At 42.8% G+C, this 22,474-nt stretch overlaps 1 protein-coding gene and 3 non-coding genes across 7 annotated transcripts; 1 reads left to right on the top strand and 3 right to left on the bottom strand.

Annotated features, from left to right (window-relative positions):
* Nucleotides 1-2,536: 2,536 nt before the first annotated feature.
* Nucleotides 2,537-2,618, bottom strand: trnas-uga (transfer RNA serine (anticodon UGA)). Its single transcript has one exon. It is a non-coding gene; the product is annotated as a tRNA-Ser (tRNA).
* Nucleotides 2,619-7,144: 4,526 nt separating this feature from the next.
* trnam-cau (transfer RNA methionine (anticodon CAU)) lies at nt 7,145-7,216 on the bottom strand. The gene has a single exon. It is a non-coding gene; the product is annotated as a tRNA-Met (tRNA).
* Nucleotides 7,217-8,590: 1,374 nt separating this feature from the next.
* Nucleotides 8,591-8,672, bottom strand: trnas-uga (transfer RNA serine (anticodon UGA)). The gene has a single exon. It is a non-coding gene; the product is annotated as a tRNA-Ser (tRNA).
* Nucleotides 8,673-11,727: 3,055 nt separating this feature from the next.
* srrm1 (serine/arginine repetitive matrix 1) lies at nt 11,728-22,199 on the top strand. 4 transcript variants are annotated; one of them, XM_022192446.2, is made up of 17 exons: nt 11,728-11,868; nt 13,606-13,695; nt 13,855-13,977; nt 16,154-16,324; nt 16,628-16,728; nt 16,826-17,050; nt 17,151-17,336; nt 17,420-17,539; nt 17,702-17,910; nt 18,209-18,289; nt 19,109-19,195; nt 19,405-19,540; nt 19,651-19,740; nt 19,838-20,320; nt 20,441-20,627; nt 21,035-21,208; nt 21,349-22,199. In XM_022192446.2, exons 1-17 carry the CDS (start codon nt 11,848-11,850, stop codon nt 21,457-21,459), a joined length of 2,595 nt encoding a protein of 864 aa, XP_022048138.1. In that variant the 5' UTR covers nt 11,728-11,847; the 3' UTR covers nt 21,460-22,199. The 4 variants fall into 4 exon arrangements, with proteins under 4 accessions (XP_022048138.1, XP_022048139.1, XP_051802513.1 ...); XM_022192447.2 differs by having other exon boundaries at nt 21,327-22,199; XM_051946553.1 differs by lacking the exon at nt 19,109-19,195.
* The last annotated feature ends 275 nt before the right edge of the window (nt 22,200-22,474 follow it).

The following is a 22,474-nucleotide window of genomic DNA, read 5'->3' as shown; positions in this document are numbered from 1 at the left end:
AAGCCACAAAGCTTCTGGGAGAATGTCCTTTGGACAGATGAGACCAAACTGGAGCTTTTTGGTAAGGCGCATCAACTCTATGTTCATAGACTCAAAAACCAAGCATACGAAGAAAAGAACACTGTCCCTCCGGTGAAACATGGAGGAGGCTCAGTAATGTTTTGGGGCTGCTTTGCTGCATCTGGCACAGGGTGTCTTGAAAGTGTGCAAGGTACGATGAAATCTGAAGACTATCAAGGCATTCTGGAGAGAAATGTGCTGCCTAGTGTCAGAAAGCTTGGTCTCAGTCGCAGGTCATGGGTCTTCCAACAGGACAACGATCCAAAACACACAGCCAAAAACACCCAAGAATGGCTGAGAGAAAAGCGTTGGACTATTCTAAAGTGGCCTTCTATGAGCCCAGATCTGAATCCCATTGAACATATGTGGAAGGAGCTGAAACATGCCATTTGGAGAAGACACCCATCAAACCTGAGACAACTGGAGCTGTTTGCTCATGAGGAGTGGGCCAAAATACCTGTTGACAGCTGCAGAACGCTCATTGACAAATACAGAAATCGTTTAATTGCAGTGATTGCCTCAAAAGGTTGTGCAACAAAATATTAAGTTATGGGTACCATCATTTTTGTCCAGCCCTATTACATTAGTTTGTTTTTTTAAATAATTATGTTAATCAACAATTCAAAAGTGATGGCTGATTTTGATTACTTAATTTTCAATAAATTTTTATTTATTGTTACTTTTGTGAGTTTCAAGTGATTTCAGTGAGAATTGTGGGTTTTTCCTTCTTTAACTGAGGGGTACCAACAATTTTGTCCACGTGTGTATATCCAGTGGGTCTTATTGGGATTGCTCCCCAGGTAATGATGAAAAGAACACGCCCATGTGAACCAATCAATATGACACTTCAGTTTGGAATGAATCTTGCCCCCAGATCATGTGTATCATAATCAGCAAACTTCTGCATATCTGGTTTTGATCTACACATTTATGATATTTATTGCACTTTTCTTGGGTTGGACTCAAAATGCTTTGGTGGATCTATTTAAAACACTGCCTGAAGATATCTACCAAGATTGATGATGCCTGGACAAATGGTCAATGAGTTAAGGAAATTTTTTGCTCAGCCCTGCAGATTGTTAAAATTTGTGAAGATTGATGATGGCCATGTTTATGGTAGATCTTACCTGTTCACAGTAGAAACATGTAGCTCAGTCCTAAAAGCTGTATTCCAAATTTGGTGTCAATACAGTCAAATCTATTAGATGTTACCTAATATTTTCACATGGCACAAATCAACAAAAACTCCATCATGGCATAGCATTACGGTCCAAGCATATACTACATCTAAAAGATTGATAGTGACCATCACATCACCCACTGCTTTGTGGAATCCTAAATAGAGAAAGTAGCAGCAGAATAATAAAATTAAAAAATATAAATATGTAAAAAATAGACCTCTCTTGAAGGCTTCAAGTTTGGGATTTAGGTGTCAAATTGTTTTTCCTCTGGAACCAGATGCAATGAACAAAATGATGATGCAGTAGCAACCTGTCAACCATAAGGTAATTCTACCCTAAAACATACCCTGATTCTTAGTCTATTTTCCTTTAAATTGGAACATAATTTACAAAATGAACATCATGCTGTGTTTAAGTAGATGCAGAAACAGTGACCAAGACCATGAACTCATTAAGAAATTGTTTACTGAGGTAATAGATCTAGTACAAAGTAGATACATTCTTTCATAGATTTCTCTATAGTCAGAATGCAGGTTTAAGACACTTTTGGAATGGCTTCGCTTTCTAGACCACAGGGCTAAGTCAGTCTTTTAGATATACTCTATGTGTCCAAGATGCTTTTTTGTAAAACACAATGAATGTAGGAATATAGTGTTACATTGGCAGTCAGCTGGACATAAAAGTGTAAGTGGTGGCTTTCATAACTTTGCATTTTAGGCCTTAAATACAGCGCCGCCATGTGGTCGATTGGGCTCAAATTTCTCAGGAAGCAGCTTCCCATCATTTCCATGCACTGGGTGAAGTTTCACGTTTCCAGCTCATTCGAGATCACTAATTTCAGTCAAACTCCTGGTGCAGAGTTTGTAATGAAAATGTTGGTCTAGAAGAGGATAGTTTTGATCCATTGACCTCAGCACACTTCCGCCGCACCACTCTGCGGATTCCAATCAGAGATCTCCTGATGATCAGCTCATGTTTGAAGTAGTTGGTCTACCACTAATACCAACATTCAGTCAGAGAAAGAGGGAAAATTAAGTAAAACTGAGTTTGTCTGCAGTCTCCAAATTACAAAATCCTCTCTGCTCTGTAAAGAGGGCAGATTTGTAGACTGCTGCTGTTTAGCAAAGAAACGACCTACAAGTTCAGCAATCACACTGTTCCTTTCTCTGTCTGAATGTGATCAACTTTTGCTGAGTGATTCAATGGATTGTGGGTGTTTCTGCTCTCACACGTAAATGATTTATTTCTTCTGCAGTTTTATTCTGATCATCCTCATCTAAAAGGATGAACTCATGCGCTGCAAGCAGGGTTCGAACCTGCGTGGGGAAACCCCATTGGATTTCAAGTCCAACACCTTAACCACTCAGCCATCGCAGCTCGCTGTTTGGTTGCCCTGTGATGGATTGGTTACATGTCCAGGTGAACTCTGCCTTCACCCTAAGTTGAGATAGACTCCAGCACCCCACAGAGCTACAGTGGATAAAATGGTGTATAGATGATGGATGGCCCCCTTTCGAATCACCACCTTATTGCGGTGGAGGGGGGCCCGTGGGGCTCGGTCGGGCACAGCCCGAAGAAGTAACACGGGGCCACCACCCAGTAGGCCCACCACCTACAGGGCAGGAAGTCTGGGTCTATGTCCATCGGGCAGTAGGCAGGAGCGGGCGCCTGGGCGTGCCATCCCCTGGTGGCGTAGACTAGCTCTGGGGAAGTGGAATGTCACCTCACTGGTGGGGAAGGAACCTGAGCTGGTGCGGGAGGTGGAGCGATACCGGCTGGATATAGTTGGGCTCACCTCGACGCACAGCAAGGGTTCTGGAACCAGAATCCTGGAGATGGGTTGGACTCTCTCCTACTCCGGAGTTGCTCAAAGTGAGACACGCCGGGCGGGTGTGGGGATACGCTCACGCCCCCGGCTGAGCGCCGCTTTGTTGGAGTTCTCCCCCGGAGAACGAGAGGGTCGCCTCTCTGCGACTTCGTGTTGCAGAGGGGAAAACTCTGACTGTTGTCTGTGCTTATGCGCCGAACAGCAGTTCAGAGTATTCGGCCTTCTTGGAGTCTCTGGGTAGTGTCCTGGAAGGGGTACCGCCCGGGGATTCCATAGTTCTCCTGGGAGACTTCAACGCTCACGTGGGCAACGATGGAGAAACCTGGAGGGGAGTGATTGGGAGGAACGGCCTGCCCGATCTGAACCCGAGTGGTGTTTTGTTATTGGACTTCTGTGCTAGTCATAGATTGTCCATAACGAACACCATGTTCGAGCATAAGGTTGCTCATAAGTGTACTTGGTACCAGAGCACCTTAGGCCAAAGGTGGATGATCGACTTTATAGTCGTATCGTCAGACCTGCGGCCATATGTCTTGGACACTCGGGTGAAGAGAGGTGCAGAGCTGTCAACTGATCACCACCTGATGGTGAGTTGGATCCGATGGTGGGGAAGACTGCCGGACAGACCTGGTAAACCCAAAGGTGTAATGCGGGTCAACTGGGAACGTCTGGCGGAGGACCCTGTCCGTAGGGTTTTCAACTCCCACCTCCGGAAGAGTTTCTCCTGCATCCCGAGGGAGGTTGGGGACATGGATTCTGAGTGGTCCATGTTCAAAGCCTCCATTGCAGAAGCGGCTGCTAGGAGCTGTGGTCTGAAGGTACCGGGTGGCCAAAAGGGCGGCAGCTGTGGCGGTTGTGGAAGCTAAAAATCGAGTGTAGGAGTAGTTCGGGGAGGCCATGGAGAAGGACTTTCGGTTGGCCTCGGGGAAGTTCTGGCAAACCGCTAGACGCCTCAGGAAGGGGAGGCAGGGCTTCACTCAGGCTGTGTACAGTCGAGGTGGAGAACTGTTGACCCGTACTGGGGATATCGTTGAGTGGTGGAAAGAGCACTTCGAGGAACTCCTGAACCCGGTAAACACGTCCTCTATGGAGGAGGCAGAGCGTGAAGACTCGGGGGGGATCTTCGTCCATATCAGAGGTCGCCGAGGTAGTTAAGAAGCTCCTCGGTGGTAAGGCACCAGGTGTGGATGAGATTCGCCTTGAGATGCTGAAGGCTCTGGACATTGTTGGACTGTCTTGGTTGACACGTCTATACAATGTCGCGTGGGCATCGGTTACAGTACCTGTGGAGTGGCAGACCGGGGTGGTGGTCCCTATTTTCAAAAAGGGGGATTGGAGAGTGTGTGCCAACTACCGCGGTATCACACTTCTCAGCCTCCCCGGGAAAGTTTACTCTAGGGTGCTGGAAGGGAGGATCCGACCGATAGTCGAACCTCGGATTCAGGAGGAGCAATGCGGATTCCGTCCTGGTCGTGGAACAGTGGACCAGCTCTTTACCCTTGCGGAGTTGCTGAGGGGGTCATGGGAGTATGACCTGCCAGTCTAGATGTGTTTTGTGGATCTGGAGAAGGTCTATGACCGAGTCCCCCGAGGGGCTTTGTGGGGGGCACTGCGGGAGTATGGGGTCCCGGGCTCGTTGTCACGAGCCGTTCGGTCCCTGCACGACCAAAGTGAGAGCTGTGTCCGCATACTCGGCACTAAGTCAGACACGTTCCCGGTGGGTGTTGGACTCCGCCAGGGCTGCCCCTTTTCTCCAATCCTGTTTGTGGTTTTCATGGACAGGATTTCAAGGCGCAGTCGTGGTGGGGAGGGTTTTCGGTTTGGGAGCCTCAGGATCGCATCTCTGCTTTTTGCGGATGATGTGGTTTTGTTGGCGTCCTCAGACCGTGACCTCCAGCACGCACTGGAGCGGTTTGCAACCGAGTGTGAAGCAGCAGGGATGCGAATTAGCACCTCCAAGTCCGAGGCCATGGTTCTCTGCCGGAAACCGGTGGATTGCTCCCTCCGGGTTGGGAGGGAGTTGCTTCCCCAAGCGAAGGAGTTTAAGTATCTCAGGATCTTGTTCACGAAAATGGAGCGAGAGATGGACAGGCGGATTGGTGTGGCGTCAGCAGTAATGTGGGTGTTGTACCAAACCGTCGTGGTGAAGAGGTAGCTGAGCTGTAAAGCGAAGCTCTCGATTTACCAGTCCATCTACGTTCCAACCCTCACCTATGGTCATGAGCTTTGGGTAGTGACCGAAAGAACAAGATCGCGGATACAAGCGGCCGAAATGAGCTTCCTCCGTAGGGTGGCTGGACTCAGCCTTAGAGATAGGTTGAGGAGCTCAGACATCCGGAGGGAGCTCGGAGTAAACCCGCTGCTCCTTCGCATCAAAAGGAGCCAGTTGAGGTGGTTTGGCCATCTTATTCGGATGCTTCCAAGGAGACTTCCTTTGGAGGTTTTCCGAGCACGTCTGTCTGGGAGGAGACCCCGGGGTAGACCCAGAACTCGCTGGAGGGATTATATATCTTGTCTGGCCTGGGAACGCCTCGGGATCCCCCAGGAAGAGCTGGAAAGCGTCGCTGGGAAGAGGGACATCTGGAACGACCTGCTTCGCCTGCTGCCTCCGCGACCTGGCCCTGGATAAGCGGAAGAAAATGGACGGATTTGATTCATACATTTCAAGAAACTTTGTGGACTGAGTCTTATTTTATGTGACAATTCCAATCAAACTCCTGGTGCAGTTTGTAGTGAACATATTGGTCTAGTAGAGGACAGTTTCAATCAATCAACCTCTGGGTTATGGTCCCAGCACACTTCCGCGGCACCACTCTGCTCTTTTTTGTTCCGTTTTGTAGCACACTCCTCTGATGAGGCAGTTGGTGTTTTCGCTGAACAACAAAGTCAAGCTAATGTTAATTTTGTAGTTGACTTAGCATGGGACTCAATTTTGGCCAAATCAAAGTAAAATTACTGCTATTGATTATCTTTGTGGATTCTTAGTCATCCAGATCATGGTAATTGTAGAAGCTTCAGTAAATTCAGCGGTGCTCTTCAATGCTAAAATACCTCCATCTAACACAACATCCCAGGAATGGAAGGTAGTAGCATCACCAGGCAGAGACAAGAGTATGACCATTGACTTTAAGGAGGTCAAAAAACATTGACTTGCTGTCTGAGGTTTGGATTTTCTATTATTTTGTAGCATTTTTTTTCTTTCTTTTTCAATGAAAGTTAATTATTCTCGATTCCTTCAGTCTTGTGTTCTTTCTGTCTGCTGTTTTTTTTTTTTGTCTTCGTCAGCGCTGAAAATAGCCTGGAGGGGGAAAAGCAACAAGAAGCAGCATGAAGGTGTGACAACAACTAACAAGGTGAGTTCCTTCATACAGGTGTGAGGTCTGACAGAGCAGAATGCTAATGGGGGATGACAAAATGACAACAAGAACACCAGAAAACTGAAAACCAAAACACAATACAACAAAAATGTACAGAATAAACACCAAAGTTGTGTATTGATAATAAATCAGATTGTGTAGTCGCTGGAAGGTGGAAACTTTAGATGTTTCTGATTTTGAGGGACACCAGAGGAACAATCAATTAAACTCCATACAGTTAAAGCAACATAAAGTACTTTACAACATTTAAAACAAGAAAGCCCATCCCTCCCTCCATATAGGCACACACACCACTGATAGTAAAGTGACATGGCATGGCACTGAGAATCGTGGAAAACACCTCTATTGGGGTCCATCCATCATCTACACACTGCCTAATCCTCATTAGGGTCGCCTGGGGACTGGCCTCTATCCCAGCTGACTTGGGCCAGGCAGAGGACACCCTGGACAAGTCGCCAGTCTATGGCAGGGCTACATATGATGACAAACAATCACACTCATGCAAACTCCATGCAGAAAGACCACAGGACAAACCAGGGATCTTCTCGCTGTAGCCCTCCACTGGTGACGTGTTTTATTCTTACTTAGTGTCACATCCTATTATGTAAGCATTCCTGATAAGTTTGTTGGACTGAGTCTTGTTTTATGAGATAACTGCAATCAAACATTTGGTCGAGTTTGTAGTGGAAATGCTGGTCTAGCAGAGGATGGTTTCGATCCATCGACCTCTGGGTTATGGGCCCAGCACGCTTCCACTGCGCCACTCTGCTCCTCTGGACTCTGGGGTCCAATCAGAGATCTACTGATGATCAGATCATGTTTGAAGCAGTTGTTCTACCACTAAAGCCCTATTCGCATGGCATTAGTATTAACTGGGGACTTCTGATGATTTGTAATAACTGCGGAGAATGACGGTGATCTTAATCCCATGCGAATGCGCTATGTCGGTAATTGGTAAAGTAATAATTCCCCCGCAAATTACCTACTATATTTCCTCAAACACCGATGTCATGGGATAATACTAGCCCCATGCGAATCTGCATCTCGGTGATTGGGGGGTATTTTATTTGTTTTCTTTTTTTATTGCGCGTCTTTTTCTACATCTTTCTCATTTGAAATATGGAGGCTGTGGTGGAAATGACTGACATCACTTTAGGTGCAAATGCAAGAGTAGGTCTATACACAACAGGCCTATGGACCATTCACAGAAACAGCGAAATTAAATCAACAAGAAGAGGGAAATTTGGAAGGATATTGCAATGGATGACATGTGTAGCAGCATCCATTAAGCATATCTTTCAGCAGGCTGAATACAAATACCCTGACAGCCCGTTATCCCTACAGCGCTGTCCGCTGTTCAAAAGTCACGTTGCTGCTTTGACATGTTTACTGTTGCCATGACGACTACATACCATGTTAAAAGTGATCATTTTAACCCAAACCACAAGCTTTCCATGAACCTAACCAAGAGGTTTTTCTGTCCAAACCTAAACCTATCCTATAACTTTCTTACAATGCAGGCTTTTAATGTTTTTAATGTTTATTCGTGCAACCGGTGTCTGTATTTTTTTTTTTTTTAATTTTTGCGAGTAGTGGCTATAGCGGCCGGCCACTTTGCACATGGACATTATGTATCTATCATGGACGTGACAATAGCGAATGTTGCAATCTGCACAGATTTGACAGCATATCCGGGCTGTAATGTCAGTAAATTCGAGTAAAATACAGACTTCACTTATCCCGTGTGAATGCACTGCAAGAAACACGGAAGTCCTGGGGTAATTCACAAATTACCAGAGGTCCCCAGGTAGTAGGCTACTAATCCCATACGATAAGTGGGCCTACATAATACCAACATTCAGTCAGAGAAAGGGGGAATATAAAGTAAAACTGAGTTTGTGTGCAGCCTCCAAATCACTAAATCCTCTCTGCTCTGTAAAGAGGGCAGATTTGTAGACTGCTGCTGTTTAGCAAAGAAACGACCTACAAGTTCAGCAATCAAGCTGTTCCTTTCTCTGTCTGAATGTGATCAACTTTTGCTGAGTGATTCAACAGATTGTGGGTGTTTCTGCTCTCACACGTAAATGATTTATTTCTTCTGCAGTTTTATTCTTATCATCCTCATCTTAAAGGATGAACTCATGCGCTGCGAGCAGGGTTCGAACCTGCGCGGGGAAACCCCATTGGATTTCAAGTCCAACGCCTTAACCACTCAGCCATCGCAGCTCGCTGTTTGGTTGCCCTGTGATGGACTGGTTACATGTCCAGGTGAACTCTGCCTTCACCCTAAGTTGAGATAGACTCCAGCACCCCACAGAGCTACAGTGGATAAAATGGTGTATAGATGATGGATGGCCCCCCGTCGAATCGCCACCTTATCGAGGTGGAGGGGTTTGAGTGTCTCGGTGATCTATGTTGTCCGGGGCATAAGCCCCTGGTAGGGTCTAAAATAGTGTATAGATGATGGATGGATGGATTTTCTTAATATATTTCAAGAGACAGTTGAGCAGAAACTATTCCTTTAAATTTGATGATATAAGATGGAATGACCTGACTGCGTTTTAATGTAAGAGCGGCAAAATCAATCAATCAATGGATGGATTTTATTCATGTGTTTCTGTGACAGATGACAGGTTATTTCACTCTACAGATTTTGGTCAAAGTATAGAGGTGATATAATATCAAACTGGTATATCCCAGTTGCATGCGTACTTCATGAAACTGTACGTATTTTGTAAGGTCAGCTGTCTCTTTTGACAATCTGCATGTTACCTTTTTGAAGACAGAAGGACTGAGAGAAGAGTGGAGGAAGCCACATGTGTCAGACTTGGTCAGTCATCTGTAAACAGAGGAGGGAACTACGACATTTCTTATCAGACACCTGGACCTCAGTGCTGAGGTCTATCACCAGAAAGTTTCACCATCATCAACATCTGGAGTCACTCCAGCTGTTGTAGATTCATATCTTTTGTTGTGTTAACCGGCAGCTCCACAGTCATTATTGTTGTTGGTTTCACAACTGTTCACACCAAGCGTTCCATCTCATGGAACTTCTTGGTAATTAGCAAATTGCCAAGAGGTCCCATGAGGTGCCATATGTGAAACTGTTGCAGAGTTGCAGTTCAGAGGAGAAGGGTTCAGAGTGTGGGGTGCTGGGATATGTGGTATTTGTCAGATCTTTTCCTATTACTTCTGTTGCACGGATCCATATTTTTTAATGATAATTTTACATTTTTAGACTACTGCACAGAAAAAAATGTCATAATGCCACTGGGTGCTAACGTTGCATTTGATCCATTGGCTACAGCAGAGGTCCAGATATTCCAGCTGAGAAAATTTGGAGGTTGTCACTTCTTGCATTCCCAATATAATGGGGGAGTCAGATTTTGTTATGTGACCCAACAAAATCTGACTCCAGATTTTATTATTCCATATCATACAACCTACACAGTTAACTCAACCTCCATATTTCTGTTAAAATCACAGTTTTGAAATAGTCATTCTGCTCTTAATCTGCCACACTGTGATAACTTTAGCCCCTTATTATATTATTCTGTTTTTACAGACTGTAATTTGCTATGTTATTTTTTTTTACATGTCGTGATTTGGTGTTTTGCTGTTGTAGCAAATAATTTTCCAGAAGTGGAATAAATAAATAAATTTCTATTCTATTCTATTGTTAAATGGTCCAATAAAATAACAACAATAATAAATGACGTTATACATAAATAGGCCTACTATTAAACACTTTATAGCTACATAAGTACCAGACATATTTTGGTACCACGTCTTGCATTCTTAATGGGAGTCCGATTTTAAATAAGGAGATGGAAAGTTTTCTCAGTGAAAAATTATTTTACGAACACGTGTACAACACTGATGCAATATGAAAAATCTTGGGCGATTACACTCTGTCCTGACGTCCGAGTGAAGCTGAGAGTAGCGTAGGATGTCACCATACTGGTGGTGCGGACATATGGACCAGAAGAGGAGAAGAAACATGTCACCTAATCATATTTAACAGGAAAACATGTCTACAGTTCGCTACTTAATCACATTAACCTGAAAACCAGTAGAAAACAACAGCAAAGAATAGTAAACGTACACCAGAAAACCCGTTAAGTGACCACAGAGTGAAACGTAAGCCGTGCGCGTTCACGCGAAGTTGCAGTCAGATTTTGCCGTGGAATAGGAAAAAACTACAACACCTGTATAAGATGGATAATGAGAAGAAAAGAAGAAGTAGTAGTAGTCAGTGGCGGCTGGTGGTGAAATTTGTTGGGTGGGCTAATAAATGCATAATACCGATTAAATGGTTAACACAGCTGCAAAAGCAACATCACCTATGATACACACAGTTACATCAATTACAGGTACACTATACTTTTTTAATGCTCTACATCAACACTCTCTCTCACTCACTCACTCACTCTCACTCACACACATACACACACCACTACAAAACGTGTTCCAACTGCAACGACCGCCCACAGATAGCCTGCTGCAACTGTCTTATTACAACTGTTTGGTGACATGTAGTGCAAAACACGCCTTCAGTACAACAGATGACCTCAGCAAAAACAAGGTGTCACAGTCCTTTAACAGGTCAACATGGGCCTACCTTATTTGAAAAGAAGCTCACATCCACGGCCGATGTGATCCCAGTCTCTTAACTTCCAGCTTTTCCTCCAAAGACATTGAGGAAAATGGACATGAAAGTAAATAATTCACCTCGTTCATGCTAACACCCGCCATAGCGTAACCTTTTCTCGCTGTGTCAAAGGTGGGCTGCCTGAAGTTAGCCCAAATGATCAGTAAATCACGGGGACGGGACACGACACCTGTCAATCACTTGCAAGAATGAAATGAATGAAAGCGGACTACATCTGCTGGGGCTGTAAAAAATAAGCCCATTTAGAGATATTCTATGTTTTTCTTTTGACTGATTGGCGCTGTTGCTACCTTTGTTTTCACCTAAACTTAAAACAATCTGTTGTAAGTTATTTGAAAAAACATGTTCTCATCTTTTTTGTGTTGGCCTGGGAGGGCTTAGCCCTGTTAGCCCATTTATACCAACCGTCCCTGGTAGGAGCAGTAGTCGTAGAAGAAGAAGAATCTCAAACCTACAAGATGTATAATATTTTTAGATCCGGACATGAACCATTTCGCATTGTTAATTATTTCAGAGACATTTTGTTGATGGTGGAAATCCAACCATACTTTTCTTGTGTTATTTGACTCCGTCTGGCCTGTCTCCCCCTTTGGCGCTCTCATTACAGCAGCTGTAGTGCTCGTTGCTCCCTGCAGAGGCGCTCCCTCCATCCGGCTCTACACTCAGATTCTCACCGGAGCTGCACACATCTTTCTCGACAGCGCCTGTTACCATTCATTTTCACCGATAATGGACGCGGGATTTTTCCGCGTAAGATCTTTAACTTTTTTTTCTAAATGTTGGTGGCTTTGCTGCTGAGTTGAATGACGCTATGGCGACGCTTTCTAGCATTAACGTCCCGTATGTTTTCAGCTGGAAGGCCATACAGTCAGGAACGGCACGGTCAGGGCTTCGTCTATTGCCTGATAGAAGACACACTCGTGTCCTGCCATCAGTCCTTTTTGTTTATGAAATGAACGTTTGTTATCATATAGCGTCATGTAACCCCATATTACCTATGTACTATAATCTGCAGACATTTTGTGGCAGACACGTTTGCAGAAAACAGACGCACTAGCCTAGCTAGCTAACTACAGCTAACTTATTAGCATAGGCTAAAGATGGCGCCCGGGCGGTGCATTGCTTCAACTTCAGCCGAGCTAGTCACGACTACTGTTGCGCTGATGCTAGCTTGAATAAACAGACTTTAAGGCTCATTCAGTCACATAATGTATGCATATTTTACGCTTCTGTCTACGTCAACACTGTTGCCGGTCAAAATAGCTTTCAGACTGCGGCTAATATTACTCCGTAAGTTTTCCTCGGAGGATTAAGCAGGTGGTTAGCTCGACTAATGTTAGCTTAATGGTATCAATGTCATATCTGACTCAGTTTGTCTAAACACAGCATGATACTGTGGTCTCTAGAGCTTGCGTGTTTATTTTTTTAAAGGTTACTACATGATAACACAAGCAACGAGATATTCTCTAACTAAGCTTAAACTCTACTTTGGTTTTGATGTCAGTAAGCTATGTTGTTCCAAAAAGTGTTGATCTGCCAAAAACTGGTCCGTGGGAGCATTCATCCTTATGTCTCTGTATAATTTTACCTACTCTCTGCATTAGATTATGACCAATATAGTTCTTTCTCCTTTAAAGAGCTTTTATGGACCATCTTGACATAGTACAGGTTTCCATTTGCCAAGAAATGCCTGCAGCCCCTACATCGAGAATGAAATTTGATTAGTGCGTCGAAATTACTTGATATAATTCATGGGAATAATACATTAAAGGTGTGTGTATGTATATATATATATATATATATATATATATATATATATATAGTGTGTGTGTATATATACAACCTTTCTTTAGAATATTGCAATTACAGTACAACCAAGGACTTTTGACATTATAAACAATTTGCACTGTCGAATAATCGATTGATTATTTTACGGATTTATTGATGAATTATTTGGTTTTTAAAATGTCAGAAAGTGAAGATACACACTGATCACTGTTTCCAAGAGCTCTAAATGATGCCCTCAAATGTCTTTGTGTTTGGTCTACAACCCACGTTAGAGTCAGAGAGTTTGGAATTTTCGAAACCAATTAACATATTATTGAAGTAGTTTGCTTTTTATTGGTTATAGCTGATATATACCATAGCTGATAGCTTGTAATTAATTAATAGTTGCAGCTTTGCTACAGTCTCAAATAGCATGCCTTATTACAGCAGAAACGGTAGGCATTCCTTTGGTCACAATTATTTTGTGTATTCTGCACTCAATATGACTGTTTGATCCAGATAAAAGTAGCTGTACAGTTCTGTAAACTGGATGACACTTAGTTTTGTGGCACAACGGTGAACTAGACTCCAGTAATGTTGGGAAAATAAGGAAGCTGTCTTAAATAATGTGCAAAACATGTATCAGTCATTCTTTATTTTGTGTGTACTTGTGATTATCAACTGAACAATTCAACTAATATTTGATTGTTGACTTTCCAGGGTACAAGTGCGGAGCAAGACAACCGTTTCAGCAACAAGCAGAAAAAACTGCTGAAACAGCTGAAATTTGCAGAATGTCTGGACAAGAAGGTATGATCCTTGAGATTGATACGATTTTTTTTGACACCATAAATTTTCTCTTAATTGTTCCAAATAGTTTTTTTTATTATTTTTTTATTTTGTAGCCACTAGATGTTTAGTCATTGTCTTTACTAACTGGGTGCTATCGACTGCTTGTTTCACCATCAGGTGGACATGACCAAAGTGAACCTAGAAGTCATCAAACCTTGGATTACTCAGCGAGTGACAGAGATTCTGGGGTTCGAGGATGACGTCGTCATAGAGTTCATATTTAACCAGCTTGAGGAGAAGGTAATGTCTTAAATTGTTTTTGTTGTCGTTCTTTCAGAACTGTCATAATTTTGAGGACATTGCTTGTCAATAAGAAGGGATATATAAGCAAATAATTACACATCCTAGTCAAACTGAAATTGAATGGGAAAGTAACAATTGGTGTAAAACTGATTTATAATGACATTACCATGTTTTGCTGTTATGTGACAAAGTGCCTTTATTCAGCAGTCTTCTAATGATGATGTGATTTATGATTTAAAAGGCCTGAACCAATATGGATGTTATACCTTGCATCAGAAGTATAGCACCAACACCTAATTAGCTCTCTCCTGAGCCCAAAGTCACTGAGCCCAACTCTCCCTTCATGATGCAGTGTGTGGTTTGAGGTGAGTTATATGCAGGGATCACCTATATCATGTCAGTGAAAGACACACCTAAACAATGCCATAATCATATTCTTTGTAGGTTCTTGCAGTGCATCAATAAACTTCCCAGGTCCCTTTAAATGTAACTGGATTAATAGGCTCAAAACAGGAAAAGTTGAAGTATCTATGACAGCCTTTTTAAAGTATCTCCATCTTTACCTTCTTTGAAATGTTTTTTTTTAACACCAAACTGAAACGTGTTGTCTCACTGACCACCCCTGATTGCAAGTTTCAAGTCTTTTGTACCTCTGTTGGGTGTGGTCAAAAGTGTTTCGTGTTGCACTTCTAACCACCACCTTACAGTGACATGAGGTTGTCAAGAACACAATTCGAATGCATCTTTAAATCACTGTAACAAATTGAGAACTTCAACCACTGGAGGTCAGCAAAACAAGAGGTTTCACAAGAAACACTACTTTTCAGCTTACTGTTACATTAGTGTAAGTTCACTGAAATATTTGTATTAGTCATATTTTTGATCTTAAACAGAGTGCTTCTTTGACAATTAAGTTATAATGCTGAGCCCGACTGATATTCTATATTTCATTTCTGAAGGCTAAATTGTGCATGTTCTTGGCCCGCATAGGGTGTTTTATTTAAATTAAGTCATTAAGGCCTAAAGTTTCCTTTTCCTTAAAACATACTCTGTGCTCCGTTAACGCATCAAACCGCTTGGGATGTCTGGATAATGGGTAATTTCCATTGCACAGACGTACTTTTTGCAGTAGGTAAAAGGTTAATGTGAATGAAGAAACCAAAGTAATTTACATACACAGTATTTTTCAGTTCATGTGCTAGTAACCCTCTTAATGAGCTTATCTTACAGTATGTTTAAGTTTGTCTGTTTTTTTAAAATATGATATTGCATACGTCACACCAACATCACACTTGAATATATTATTTCGTTCTCTTTATTTAATCTTTTGCTTGCCATAGCTTTTGGTGGGTGGGATGGGCTGTTAAAGCTAAGTTTAAAGGGTACTGTTGCATAATGGAAAGAACTGGTAATAGAACTGAGATTACGGTATCTCTCAATAAGTTGTTGAAATAAAACTCAGTTTTTGTGTAACTGTGTACTCATTATTGCTTGTTCGTCTCTTGCAATTTAGATAAATGATATAACATTAAGCTCAAGGTGGTTGAGTCTCAAGCAGTAGGGAGGCGGAAGCAAGCCAAGGGAGCTCCGTGCCCACTGATCCCACGGGACTCACTGAAGACACCGGAACTGTTCTTGCAGTGTTGGGTTTTAATGCACTCTGTACTGTGGCTATTTGTTTAACTCCTGAAGTGTAGACTGTGGGGAGACTGGAAAACAAGGGGTGGGTAGTGACACAGAATGTAATGTAGTGGGTTAGCTCTGACGAAATCAAATAATGGCAAAATTCTTGTGTGTTATGGGAGTTTCAGTGGTAGATAGTATACTTAGGGATTAACAACAGAAGTATTGCATGCCATTTTTACATCACTAGATATGTCTCCCCTCAGCTAGCTTACATTCTCAGTTTCCTGAGTTTGTGAGTGCAATTTAATTTAGTGACACTTTATTTTGTTTGGTAATTGATTCCAATATTGGACCCAGGGATGTTAAATGTACTTGTCAGTGTCTTACATGTTTTTAATCTGGTTAACTAATAGTCTCAGGTATAGTTTAGAGGAGTAGAAGGTAGGAATCCCCCTTTGTGGGACCCTACCTCCCCCAAATATTTGATTTCAATTATTTCAACGACCATATGGTTTTTTTCTCTCCCCCCTTCGTGTGTGTGTTGCAGCACCCGGATAGCAAGATGATGCAGATCAACCTGACAGGCTTTCTGAATGGGAAGAATGCCCGGGAGTTCATGAAGGATCTGTGGCCCCTGCTGCTGAGTGCCCAGGAGAACATTGCTGGCATCCCCTCTGCTTTTCTGGAACAGAAGAAAGAGGAAATCAAACAGAGACAGGTGAGCTCCTTTAGAAGTTAGGGAAATGGCACATGGATGTTTAGTTGCTGATGGTGTTTACTGGGGTGTAGTTGGACAAGAAAAGACAATTGTGTAAATACGTCTTACAGCCTTAGTGTCTAATTTTGGAGATGCATTTTTGTACAATACTATTTTGAAGAGGTAAATAATGTATTAAAATGGAATAGTAATGCTGTAATGTAACTGTTCTGCACCACAGAAGACTGTACATGAATGCTGCAAGTTAGAAGATGTGTATTTTGTGATTGTAACATTATTCCCCCATTATTTCATTTCTGACAGATTGAGCAGGAGAAGCTTGCTTCTCTGAAGAAGATAGATGAAGACAAGAAGGAAAAGGACAAGGACATCAGAGAGAGGGCTCAGTCAAAGAGCCCAAGAAGGTCAGACTTTTTTATATAATGACAGCAGTCAATGAAAGCTGAGTTAGAGAATTCACTGCAGAATGTAGAAACTTCCCATGTTTGATTCTTTGTACAGGCGGAAGACAAGGTCACCATCACCACGGCGAAGGTCGCCAGTGAAGCGGGAAAGAAAGCGCAGCCCCTCACGCTCTCCAAGACGTAAAGCCAGTCCAATTAGTAGCAGTTCACCACCTCCACCGCTGATGCAGTTGCCCACAAAACCTTTGGAGCAGCTTGTAGAAACTGATACATCAGGAAGAGCAATGCCAGAACCAATTGTCCAAGAAGCTTCTTCCACCTGGTTAGCAGAATACTTGCTTTACTTGGACTATTTACTTTAGTTTAACTGGTAATATTTAGAACTTACATTTCCTTCCTTTAAATGTCTCTTTGTTTTGTAGTGATGCAGTTGTGGAAGTGGTAAAAGCAGACTCAGTGACTGAAGTCAAAGAACCCTCTCCAGAAAGAAGTCATAAAAAAGAGGACAGACCGAGGTCTCGTGAAAAAGAGAAGGACACCAGGAGGGAAAGACCTCACCACCGCTCCCGTTCTCACTCCCGCTCTCGCAGACGACGCTCTCGTTCAAGGTAGTTTCTTGGTATTAATTGTGTTAACTCACAGGTCTTATTGTCAAAATAGTGTGATTGAATTGTCTTTTATATCCTGTCAGATCTTACTCCCCTCGTCGAAGACAAAGTCCCAGAAGGAGAATGTCTCCTCGTCGAAGGAGTCCCCCAAGACGTGGCCCCACCAGCTCTAGACACAGACACCGGCGCTCCCCTGTCCGCAGGTCAGTGAAGTTGTGGGCAGAATAGTTTTGGAGATTCTGGTGTGTTTTGGTCTTTTTTTTTCTTACAAGTAAATGTTTTATATCACTACTCAGTACTACTGTCTACATTATCTGTGACAAGCAGATTTTAAAAATAGCTGTTACTGTTTGTGTGTCCTGCAGGAGGCGTTCTCGCTCTGCTTCATCCTCTGGCAGCAGCTCTTCAGGCTCTCGCTCACCCAAAAAAGCAATGAAAAGGATATCTAGCACACCACCTCGAAAACAGGCCCATCATCTTGACACTTCCATTAGCCCCGCAGGGAAAGAGAGACGATCACCGTCTCCACGGGGCAGAAGGGGCCGGGGCTCTGCTTCCCCACCAAGATCAGCAGGTATGATCTTTACTGATTTTGTTTTTCCCCCAGTCCACTTCACAATATATTTGTCCTGAACTCACAGCCACATGGCACTTTCAGCTCCCTGACTCCTTCTGCGTGTCAGAAATTTCATCTTAATTGTTGAATAGATAGCTTTGTGATAGCTAAACTCTTGTGTGAATGAAGTTATAGAAGTACAATCATTTCTATGCATTTTAAATGTTTAAGGACTGAAATGGTTATTTCAAGTGCTTTAATAGAAAAGAATGATTATCATAAATGCATATAAATCTTTCTGCATCTTGTTATTCAGGTTTAAAGCGAAAACAAGGAGGAAGGGGTGATTCTCCATCTGATAATGCCAAGGCCAGACCCTCTGAAGGGTCAGAGTCAGGTAAGCGGTAAATGTAGTCTGTTTTAAAGAGCCAAACTAGTGTTTCACCTCACAGGTCACATTGTGATGACTGATCATATGGAGTTCCCAGCCTCTTCATAAAATTCCCCTGGTTTCCGGCAGGTAGGGGCAGGATACAGATTCTCACTTGTTTGGAGTCATTTTACGCCTTGACTTACCACACTTGCTGTGTAGAAAATGTCCCTTTACAAAAGCATAATTTGTCAAAATGCTTCACAAGTTGCAGTTGGTAAACTGATTTTAAAAGCTTGTTCGACCTCTGCAGAACATCTGCTCAAAGACTGCAGATGAAAATGAGCTAATAGCTAAATCTTGGACAAATGCATCTCAGTCCTCTGAGAAGTTTTTGCACACGGTCTATGACAAATACACAATACCAGGAGTTTGTGTGAAAGCTTTCATCTTTAAAAATGAATACTTACACTTTTACTTGCCACTACAGTTTTGTTTTATTTGTTTACACTGTAGCAAATTGTAGAAGGTAGAGTAAATCCAAAAGGATCTAAAGGATCCTTTATGGTGTTTCCATTGGTTAATCTCCTGTGATCATTTTGTATGATATTTATGTATTCATCCCACTTATAGCATCACTACAAACAGTGAACAAAAATATGATAAAACACACCATACCAACAAAAGTGTGACTAGTATTAGAAATAAATGGTCACATTATTCAAATCTGAAAACTCAAGCAACAGGCATATAGATTTGTTTACTGTATGATCTGTAACATTTCCATGGCAGTCTGTTTCTCGGCTTTGCTAACACTGACGAGACACTCAATGCTCTACATTTCAGAGGAGGATAAAAATGAGAAAGGGGCAACAGCAGATTCGGTGCAGCAGCGACGTCAGTATCGCAGGCAGAATCGACAGTCGTCCTCAGGTTAAAAGTGTTTTTATCCCCGTTCTTTCTTTACCCATACCCAACCCCCTCTCTCTCTAACCAAGTTTCTGTCCATGTCATCTTGCACTCATCGTCTCATGGACTTTTGAAGCTGTGTCCTAACCCCAACCTTGGTGTTTTTTCCTGACCGCATACAGTCAAGGTTACTTCAGAACAGTTGTTGATGTCTTCTGTCTCTGTGGTTTCAGATACAGGGTCTTCCTCCTCAGAAGATGAGGGGCCAAAGAGACCAACCGCAGGACCTGGGGCCAGAAATGGTGAAGTCAGGAGGAGACGAAGTCGTACACCCTCGCCTAGGAGGCGACACAGGGACGCCTCACCAAGGTCAGATACCTTACACAGTATTTGCACATTATTATGTCAATGATTGACCCTCCAGAATCCCAGTTCTGTATACTGTTAACATGTTGTTGGTTTTTTTGATACCTTTTCAGGAAAAGGCGCTCTCCATCTCCTCCACGCAGACGTCGCTCTCCCTCTCCCCCACGACGCCGCAGATCTCCCTCTCCTCCTCCTAGACGCAGGTACAAGAGTATTAATATGTATCAAGGTCTTTGTAAAAAAATGAAAAATATTACTTATCAGCAATTTTTTTTCACAATTCACTTTGGGGCTTCCCAGGTCTCCTTCCCCTCCACCCCGCCGTAGATCACCATCCCCCAGGCGATATTCTCCCCCCATCCAGCGACGTTACAGCCCTTCACCTTTGCCACCCCCGAAGAGGAAGCTGTCGAATTCACCCCCGAAACGTTCTTCTCCGGGGGCCAAACGACGCCCCTCCAGGTCTCCGAAGCGCAGGAGCTCTCCAGCTCCAAGGAGACGCTCACCTCCCTCCTCCACATCTCCACCCAGACACAGGAGGAGCCCCATGTTGCCTTCTGTCAGGCCAAGCAGGGACACACGATCACCTGTCGGATCAGCCAGACGCCTCTCCCCGTCCCCTGTGAACCGCGGGCGCACTGTTAGGGGTTCCTCCAGTCCTCAGGGACGCTTTGAAACCTCCAGTACATCTCCATCGAACCAGCGGAGACAGCAGTCCCCTTCACACAGTAGTAAACTCATCCGCAGAGTGTCCCGCACACCAGAGCCACGCAACAACCAGAGGTAATTGAGGAGCAAGCGATTAGCAGACAGTCAGAATGATGTAGTTGGTCTTTTTGCAGTTTGTTTATGTTCCAGCTTGCTATAGTTGTCCTCCTGATGTCGCCTGTATCTTCTTCACAGACCATCTCCAAGCCCCCAGCCTATGAGGAGAGTGTCCTCCAGATCCAGATCGATGTCCCCTCAACCAGCAGCTCAAAAACGTCCAGCCCCTGCATCTGCCTCCCCCTCACCATCTCGCTCTGTCAGTGCTTCTCCACCACCAACCAAAAAGGCCAACAGTGGTTCTGTCAGTCAATCTCCAAGCAAGGTTTGAGTTTTTTGACATCGATAAGATGCATTACATTGCACTTTTTTAACTGGAGGAAAATATAATGCATCAATAGACTGAAGCAAAATTATGATGTAAAATATTTCATATTAGTTGATTAGCCAAAATTACAGCAGCAGAAAATTGGAAAACTACAGCTCTATTAACTGTTAAAACAAATGTACAGTCTTGTCACATTTTGTCAACACTTTTAATGAGCTTTACCACTGAGATTCCGTAATTTCCTCCTGAAAACACAAAGTCAAAAGATGGCAAAGTGGGAACCTGGTTGTATTCTAATCACTGTTTGACGCTAATGCTACCAGTATCGTTCATTGATATGATGGTGAATAGTTGTTATTTAGTGGCCCTTTTCGTCTGGTCTTCACAAATCTTTTTCATTGCAGACATCAGATGTTGATGTCAGTGGAAAGAAAAAGAAAAAGAAGAAGGAAAAGAAACATAAGAAAGAGAAGAAACACAAAAAGCACAAGAAACATAAGAAGGAGAAGAGTGGTGCAGCTGTATCTATGGATGGACCAGAGCACCAGGGTGTGGAAGAAGATGGAGATTCGAGAAAGGTAAAGTCTGTTTCTGAGGTGTTAACAACTAAGGCATTGTTATTTCTGTTCAGTAAAGTATATTATATTTGCTGTGTGCCAACTGTGTTTCTATTCAGGTGTTTAAATTGAATTAAAGATATGTCATGCTTTTGGTTCAGGAATCGGAGAGTGAAGTTGATGACAGCTTGGATGATCTGGAAAAGCACCTTAGAGAGAAGGCCCTGCGCTCCATGAGAAAAGCCCAGTTGTCTCCATCACAGATGTCCTGAAAACGAGAGGCTTTCTCCCTCTTATATTTTCCACTCACTTTTGATGTTTGTCATCAACCTGGTTCAGCTTTAGAATGTACAAATTGTTAAATCTTGAGTCTTGTTTTCTTTTTACTGGTTTGGTACATTCTGAAAAGTGTGTTTCTTTAAGAGCTTGATTTGTCGGTTAGTGTGTTATCTAAACTGTAAAGAAACTTGTGTTGTCCATAATTTTAAATTGTTGAGCAGGGAATGAGTTGATTGAAGCCCTGAGGTTTGAGTTGGGCAGGTTTGATATTTTCCACAACCTACAGTAGATTCCATTGAGAAATGATTGCATGTGCAGTGATTGTCTCTGATGTGCATGAACCACTGACCTTATGAAGTGTAGGGAAAAACCACCATACAGTAACATACTGTTATTATTGCCTTTTAGTAGTGGAAGCGGGGACACTGCTGTGTGCGCCGTCAAGAGGCCGTAACAGAATGTCTAATCCCATATTGTAACTTGTAATAGAAGTGTTTTGGCATCATTTAACCTGCTTTTTTCTGACTCCTGAATTGTCTTGTTTGAAGACTAAAACAATCCGACGTGATAAATGCTTTAAGTTTTTTTCCAAACAGGTTGATATGCAATTTATGTTCACACCCTTGTATCAAGCTAATCTCTGTGGGACTGCTCTAGTATATGATTTGTATTTAGTAACATTGGCTCCTGTCATCTTGTCATCCTTTCAGAATTAAAACCTTTTTATATAGGATCTGTTTGTTTCTGTTTTTTCAAAGCACAGTAAGATTATCATTCACGCCTGTCACCTGACAATTTAGATTCAGATGAACGTAGAAAAAAGGCCATCGGTAATAAAACTGCAAACTCGAAAGAGTTGTAGGTTATAACACTTGCTGTGTAGCCATTCAAAAAGGGGGATGAGCGTCTAGTTTTATAAATATGCGAAGTGATACTCTGCAGTGACAGTATTGTTCAGCAGCTACCAGGAAAGTGTGTTCTTGGAGGCAAATTAGTTATTTGTGTAGG

Source organism: Acanthochromis polyacanthus, chromosome 1 (genome assembly GCF_021347895.1).
Source record: "Acanthochromis polyacanthus isolate Apoly-LR-REF ecotype Palm Island chromosome 1, KAUST_Apoly_ChrSc, whole genome shotgun sequence".
Taxonomy (NCBI): Eukaryota; Metazoa; Chordata; class Actinopteri; family Pomacentridae; genus Acanthochromis; species Acanthochromis polyacanthus.
The sequence above is the reverse complement of the archived record's forward strand: the minus strand, read 5'-3'. Positions and strand labels throughout refer to the sequence as shown.